The sequence below is a fragment of the Seriola lalandi genome, unplaced genomic scaffold (genome assembly GCF_002814215.2).
Source record: "Seriola lalandi dorsalis isolate HSWRI2012SDOR001 ecotype SW California unplaced genomic scaffold, Sedor1 jcf7180002003183, whole genome shotgun sequence".
NCBI lineage: Eukaryota > Metazoa > Chordata > Actinopteri > Carangiformes > Carangidae > Seriola > Seriola lalandi.
In genome coordinates this window covers 1-7333 of record NW_019473839.1, presented here as the reverse complement: position 1 = coordinate 7333, position 7333 = coordinate 1, and the positions used below count along the sequence as shown (strand labels likewise).

Genomic DNA, 7333 nt, shown 5'->3' with positions numbered 1-7333 from the left:
TTGAATCAAAAACACAGAAAGTGTAAGAATTCAGAAGTGGAGATATTTGTTTATGGCACTGAGTGAAGTGCCACAGCCAAGAAATCTGGTGAAATGTGGTCAGGTGCTGTCGATTCAATTTTCTGGTACAGCGATATGTAATATGTCACCAAGACAAGACACTGCAAAGACGATTATGTCATTTCTTGTTAAGTGATATCTTATTGTATATGGCTTCTTCCAAACAAATGCAACTCAGAGAGAACACGTTTTCTGACCCATATTTTATTATTTACATTTTATTGGATTTGTAAATGTTTGATGTGCATTATAACGAGACCCAGCTCATTGTTGGACTTATACTCGGGCTACTTGCTGAAGGAATCTATCTGAATCATGAATTTCCATGACTCAGTCGATACCTCTGCATGTTGTTTAAACCAAAAATACTGGACACTTGTTTTTAAAAAAAAATTCCCCAAACATATTTGAAATAACACAAGTACATTTTTAAAAACATTTTTGTCAGCAGAGACCTGCTCATCTGAATCCCATTTTAACTTTATAATGCTCCCATTCACTTCCAGGCAATGTTGACATTTCTGGTAACAGGCCACCACGTCATGTTGAGGTCTGCAGGCCTATAAATTTCTGCTGAAGGGCGTGATCCATCGCAGTGTCATTCACCAGAGATACCTGGACAATTCTCCCACAAGTTGTTATATTTTTCTGTTTTTCTCTGTTTTCTTTTTCCTGGGGACATCATCACTTGACGACTTTAGTTTTTGGAACTTTTATCATCAAGTCTGGGAGCCAGCGGGGATGTGCGGAACAAACACTGATCTGCAAAGTAAAGGTTAATTTTTACGATTCTATTGCGCACTTTAAGGCTGTTATTAGAGTTTTAAAAGCACGTGCAGAGACTTTGATGTGCAGTAAGGACAGATTAGACAGTAAATGTAATTTTAGAAGTCAATCTCTATCGTTAGTAAGCAATTTAAAGAGACATTTAAACAATAGAATGTGTTATGATAAGGTGGAGGACGTGTCAACCAGCTAGGAGGGATGTTTCTCAACGGCAGACCTCTCCCAGAGTCCAAGAGGAGGAAAATGATAGAACTGGCCTCGGAGGGAGTCCGTCCAAGCCAAATATCCAGGATACTTCGGGTACGCAGAGCTGCACAAATAACCACATTTAGGCTTTTTGGAGAAAGAAATTGTCCAACGCGTCTTGCTGCACCGCGAGGTCAGTTTCAGTGACTAAAACCATCAGTGCGTCAAACCACTGCGTCTTTCAGGTGTCCAACGGGTGCGTCAGTAAGATCCTGAGCCGTTACCGCAGCACAGGACTCCTCGAGCCCAAGACCATCGGAGGGAGCCGACCTCGACTCCTCACCCCCGGTGTCATCTCCACTATAATCCAGTGCAAGAGGGAAAACCCAACTATTTTCGCTTGGGAAATTCGAAAGCGTCTGGCAGCAGCACGAATGTGCAAGGTCTCGAAAGTGCCCAGCGTAAGTGAGACTTTAACTCACTAGTTTCAATGTAACTGATAATTTTCCAGTATTTGATGATATTTAATGTGTTCTACAAGGTGTCATCTATAAATCGGATTTTAAGAAAGATCCACTTGGACCACGGACCCATGTGCATGGAGATCAACAGAGGTGAGCAGGGTGAGTCACCTGACAAGGTCACTGGAAATCTACTGACGATAAGGGAAAGAATGGAGGGGAACTGATGACTCTTAACAGGAAAAAATTATTAGTATAAAAGGACAAAATGCATCATTTCCCAAATAATCTAATTTGATTCATCTTGGTTTAATATACTGATGTAATGTGTATGTGTGTGTGTGTGTGTGTGTGTGTGTGTGTGTGTGTTTCATGTGCAGGTCTTGATTCTTTGATTCAAGAAGATGGGAATCAGAGAGCGATGTTTGAGACAGTGAGCAGTAATGACCAGAAACCTAAAGGTGTCCAGCAGCGAAACCGCACCACCTTCTCCCCAGAGCAGAGCAGAGCACTTGAGCAAGGTGAAGTCAAATATTTAGAACCGTATGCATGTGCCAAACTAACACAGTACTGCATTTTTCCCACTCAGAAAAGCTGTTAAATATAATGCTTCTATCTCCCGAATCAGAATTCTCTCACAGCCAGTATGCAGACATGTACATGAGAGAGAAACTGTCCACCAAGATCAAACTTCCTGAAGACACCATCAAGGTAGAGTCATGATTTTCATCATCTAAATGTTCATACAAAATCACAGTTTCTACTCTTGACATGACTGTGCGTCTTTCAAAGGTCTGGTTTTCAAACAGACGGGCTAAATGGAGGAGGGAAACCAAACAGAGGAGTAGCGCGCAGAGTGAGTGTGTGCATGGAAAGGCCTTTGTGTGATGCTATCACTCAGCTGTAACAAAATGGATTGAACTGAATTGTAAGTGATTTGACAAAATGTTTTTGTCCTTCACAGCTGCAGACCTTCAAAGGCAAAGACATCATGTTCCGACAGTGTGTGTGAATCCAGCAGTGACACACAGCTCCACATCGCACCAGGTACAGTGTGAATTAACACTTTTTTTTTTAAATCAAAAACTTTGTGTTGCCTATGTGTTCATGAATATTTAATGTTTAAACTTAAAATCTGAAACCAAGAATTTGTTGTTTTTTAAAAAAAAATGTAATATGGTTTAACTAATATGACTAATATGATTTTTTTTTAATGAGATACTGTATCGTCACATTAGGATTATGTTTGTGTTGATTTGAAGGCAACAGCTGTGCCAAGATTCTACTGTCAAAACCCAGAGGCCTCCTCCTCATACAACACAGTTGCCAGGAAATTGCACAATGGCTTCATTTTCCCAACAGAGACAGGTAAAACCACATATCATATCATTGTGTTTAATTTTCTCTATAGTATTTGATTGTCTGGATTCATCATGAGGGAAATAATGTTTTCATAAAATAGTGACATAGGTGTTAAAGGTGTAAGAATAAGTGTAACTGTAATAGTTAGCTAGCTATAGTGGGAGTAGCCATAGAAGTGTCATTCCCAGTGACACCTGGGCTTCCATATCTTTTTTTTTGTCATTGCTGTACTAAATCTGCCTTGTTATTACTGTATATAATTTCTCTGCTCCAGTTTAATTTAATAGGGCAAATATTTCTTCTCTGAACGTGATTATTCATGTGATCACTTGAGAGCTGCTATTAAATGTTGTTCCTGCATTTGGCTGTAATAGGAGCAATTCACTTGATAAATGTGTTTTTTGAATAAAACTTTGGGGTGTCATTCTTTTAAGTTTGAGGAAGTAAACAAATTTCACTTCTAACTAATCTCATTCCTTCCATCTGATGTACAGGTATCAGAAACTCTGAACGTCTGACATCCATCTCAGTGCCACCCTCATTCCTCCATCAGTCAAATAACACGGTGACCCAGAACATAGACAAGACTCCACTGGCTCTCCACACAGATAGATTCACCCTCCCGTTGGTTCACCATCCTTCAGACACAAGGACACCGCTCCCTCTAACAACGGAGACAATAAGAGCAGAGTGCCCCGTGACTCACTGCTGGAACCAGCAGGGGGTTTCTTTTACTTGGAGCCAGTTTCAAACAGATGAGAGGTTTCTGTTTGCCCAGCAGCCCTGGGATGTGAGTCCACACTAGCACCTGGACTAATTGTGACCATGTCTCTGAGTATGTTTAATGTTCTTTTGATCACTGAAATCTTTTTGTTCGGGTGCCGCTCATTGTCTGGGCTGGAGGGACAGATCCTGGCCAGCAGAGGGCGACAAAGGACTGAACTTACAACCTTGTCCCTGACACTTTTTTTTACATAAACTGCAGCTTCATTTATCACTTTTCTGTGAATCTGTTCTCTTGAAATGCCAGTAATAAGGAATAAGGAGTTAGAGAAGGTCATATCTTAAGTTTATTCAAAGTCTTTCATTGGTTCCATCAGACAACGTGGTGGGTTTTAAATCCACTGAGCTGACTTGTAAAGAAGACAAAGTTGATGCAGCTCTATAAGACATGAAGTGCTGAACAAAGCTGGACAGATAGGATGGTAATAAATATTTTTACTGATGTGAATTTCCAGAAAGTAAGGTGTTATGTGCCAAGGTGTGATGAAGCCAATAAACACAAGTTCTGCTTGAGAGAGTGTAGATTTTAGAGGGTACATTTAATGCTGATGGATAATGTTATAGATGCTCTACAGTATATCTGGTCAGTGATGTACTGTGATTGTAACATAAATCATAGCTCCATGGATCATTTAAGGTGACTGCTATAATAATATATGGATGTTATCTCTTTTATAGTCTTGGGCTTGCTGTGTGTTTGAATGCAGAAGGCGGTTCAGGGGCCCCTCCAAGACTTCTTTCCAGGGATGGCCAGTGGGAAAATCTATAAAAGTATAGCTTCAAAAAGTCTAAACATGATCTGATATCTGCTCCGCTCGGTATCAGTTTTTATGACTGCAACAGGGCAGAGGCATTGAATTCCTTCATATCCCTTTACTGCAGCGAGGAGACAGGAAGACTCTTGAGTTTCTCAATAACTGGTCAGCGGGGGAAAGGTTGGGATCAGAAGGCAAACAGCTTGGTCAGCAGCACGGAAGTGGCCTACTGGCAAAATGACCTGAAGCCACATAGGTAGATTACACCTCCACATGTGTGTTCCTATGTAAATCATCTGTGAGCCTTCTGAAGTGCTTTAATTACATTAATGAAACAGGAATATCATTTTCTCACATCTCACATAAATTGAGGCCAACTTGAATATCACTGATAGTGGTCGTGGTTACCAATGTTACCAATGGTGGTAGAAAATTACTAAGTAGTAGTAGAAGTAGTAATATTGAAGTACTGCTATACTTATGTAAAGTCTTTGAGTGGATGCATTTTACTGGAGTTTTCACATGCAAATGTAGGTTTTTACTCCACTACATTTATTTGACAGCAACAGGTACCACTTACTTTACAGATTAGGATTTTACATTAAAAAATCCTATGATTAGTTAATAAAATACAATAAATTTTTGTGTGGATTGTATCCATTATAAACCAGTGGTTCCCAGCCTTTTTGGTTTTAATCCCTGACAAAAAAAAGCAGTGTCTAATTGGGTCCACTTGTCTGTTAGCAGTTACATTAAAAAATGATTAAAGTTTTGTCATGGTTTCATAACTGTTCAGGGCTCAAAATGGGAAAATGATCTAATATTTCACAATATAGCTGATTAGAAAAAATACACAAAAAGTGAATACAGATTTGTCTTGCAGAACTTTTTTTTCCCTTCTTTTATAATGATCATCTCACGACCCTTGTGACCTTTTGGAGGAGGAGGACCCTTAAAATGGGAACGACTGGACCAAACCAGCTCCAGATTGACCCACCACAACAGTAAAATGTTGCTGACACATTTATGCATCAGTCTGACGGATCTAATAATATCATATATTACAATATATCACTCACAAGGGACATTTTTCTCCAGAATTAGTACTTCTGACACTTTATGGACATTTTACTAATGATACTTATGTAGGAGTTAGAGTGCAGGACTTTTACCTGAACTGTAATATTTCTGCTTCCAATGACAAAAAACTGTTTTTATCTCAATATAATAATTTGACACAAGCATTAATCTTACATTTGGAGCATTAACTATATCTTATCTCACGTTGAGCAACCAAAAGTTTCAGAGTTGCTGAAAAGATTATCCGAGTTCAACTGTATATCACTTAAGCCTGGGATGTCCAAATCTGTTATCCAAATGTTTCTTACGACATGTTGATATTTATGCTCTTCAGTGGTTCTATGGTTAACCTCTACTGCTTTCAACAACTTAAGAATATTTATCATACACTAGAATCTGTAGCTCGGAGTGATTTTGGGAGTAAACTGCCAAAAACTGGCTAAACAGTTTCTGAGTGTGTTGCAGGCATCATCCTTACACTATATTACACTAGGGAAAATGTCAAGAGAAAGGACCAGAGGTACAGGACATGACGACATGTGATGTCAAGTAGTTTATTAAAATAGGAATAATACAAAGGCTACAAAATTCAGAAAAGGTCATATAAACAAACTCACTAACACAAAATAGCAGCTGTTACATTTAAAGTTTACATTATACAAATATATAAACAGAATGATCATGAAGTAAAAATACTCAAGTATGATATTTACAAAAATTACAAATTGTCATTTACAGGCTATTTACATTAAGGTAAATTAAATAACAGTTACAACTCCATAAGAGCATGGTTGACAAGAAAACAGATCAATTTACAACACAGTTACATGATCTACCACATAAGTAAGAATATTTGGCGTTTGGTTTCATCTGTGTAATCAGTCAGTCGTCTGCAATGAAGCTTCCTTCCTTTAAATCGCTGCTTCATAGACCTTCACCTTGGCTGTAACCTGCGCGAGGCGATTAGATGATAGTTGGATATTGTTAATGTATGTACCATTTTCCATGTGATCTTCAGAACAGTCATCTTGGAGCTGAGAAGAGAATTTCACGCTCTAATTCTCTAGTAATGGCCACGCAAACAGGGCGCCACTAAAATACACTGCTGTCAGTGAATGGGAATCGCAGGGCCACAGGATCATCATTTATAATCTGACTATCTGCCTCATCGGAAGTTTTTCCCAGTTTAAGTACCAAAAGTGACCAACAGGAAGCCACGGATTTCATATCACCTGTAGTGGTTTGTTCCTCATTGAGTGGGCTTCATCGTAGCTAAAATAATTGTGCCTGAACTTGTGGTTTTTTCTTTGTTTTTTAAATAAACACATTCTTTTGCATCTTTGACTGTTTTTTTGTGTTTGTGTGTAAATTCCTGTTCAACTTTCACTTCCTTTTAAATGGTCCCCAAATAAACAAGCTTCAAATTTACCCCCGGGTAGAACAACACAAACTTAACATGATAGAAGCGACCTAAATTTAAGAAGTTTGACTGTCCGTGACATATTATTTTATGTTTCTGTGGCTTTCACCTGGGGGTCAAACATGCACCCAGACATTACGGGGTATTTAATTACTCTCAGAAGAAACAAAAACCAGGTACAACATCCAAATCTGGACTTTTCTGCAATGTCTTCTGCTAATTAAAAACAATAAATATAACTAACTACTGCTCACAAACTACCAGTCTCTTTAAATATTAAACATAATCAGAGGCAGGATGAAGCCAATCTGATATTACCAAGTGAACCAAAAATATTCCAGATCTATAAGACCTATAAAATCTTACAGCACGGCAGAAACATACTCAATAAATCTGCAGTTATGTACATAAGGAGTCACTTTCCATGAAATAAAAAAAAA

At 38.6% G+C, this 7333-nt stretch overlaps 1 protein-coding gene across 3 annotated transcripts; it reads left to right on the top strand.

The window, feature by feature from the left end:
• Positions 1-801: 801 nt before the first annotated feature.
• On the top strand, positions 802-3690 carry LOC111666927 (paired box protein Pax-4-like). Of its 3 annotated transcripts, none has more exons than XM_087177466.1 (10): positions 802-835; positions 1016-1146; positions 1278-1493; positions 1574-1640; positions 1853-2014; positions 2122-2204; positions 2286-2349; positions 2458-2540; positions 2756-2861; positions 3350-3690. In XM_087177466.1, exons 1-10 carry the CDS (start codon positions 802-804, stop codon positions 3658-3660), a joined length of 1257 nt encoding a protein of 418 aa, XP_087033592.1. In that variant the 3' UTR covers positions 3661-3690. The 3 variants fall into 3 exon arrangements, with proteins under 3 accessions (XP_087033592.1, XP_087033600.1, XP_087033599.1); XM_087177474.1 differs by having other exon boundaries at positions 1574-1655; positions 1895-2014; XM_087177473.1 differs by having other exon boundaries at positions 1574-1655; positions 1874-2014; positions 2464-2540.
• The last annotated feature ends 3643 nt before the right edge of the window (positions 3691-7333 follow it).

Excerpts from the sequence above, each read along its gene's own strand:
- LOC111666927 (XM_087177466.1), top strand. The coding sequence starts at position 802 with ATGTGCGGAACAAACACTGATCTGCAAAGTAAAG. Across the intron at positions 1,641-1,852 it reads ACCCATGTGCATGGAGATCA|GTGTGTGTGTTTCATGTGCA; the intron begins ACAGAGGTGAGC and ends GTGTGTGTGTGT. Across the intron at positions 2,541-2,755 it reads ACAGCTCCACATCGCACCAG|GCAACAGCTGTGCCAAGATT; the intron begins GTACAGTGTGAA and ends GTTGATTTGAAG.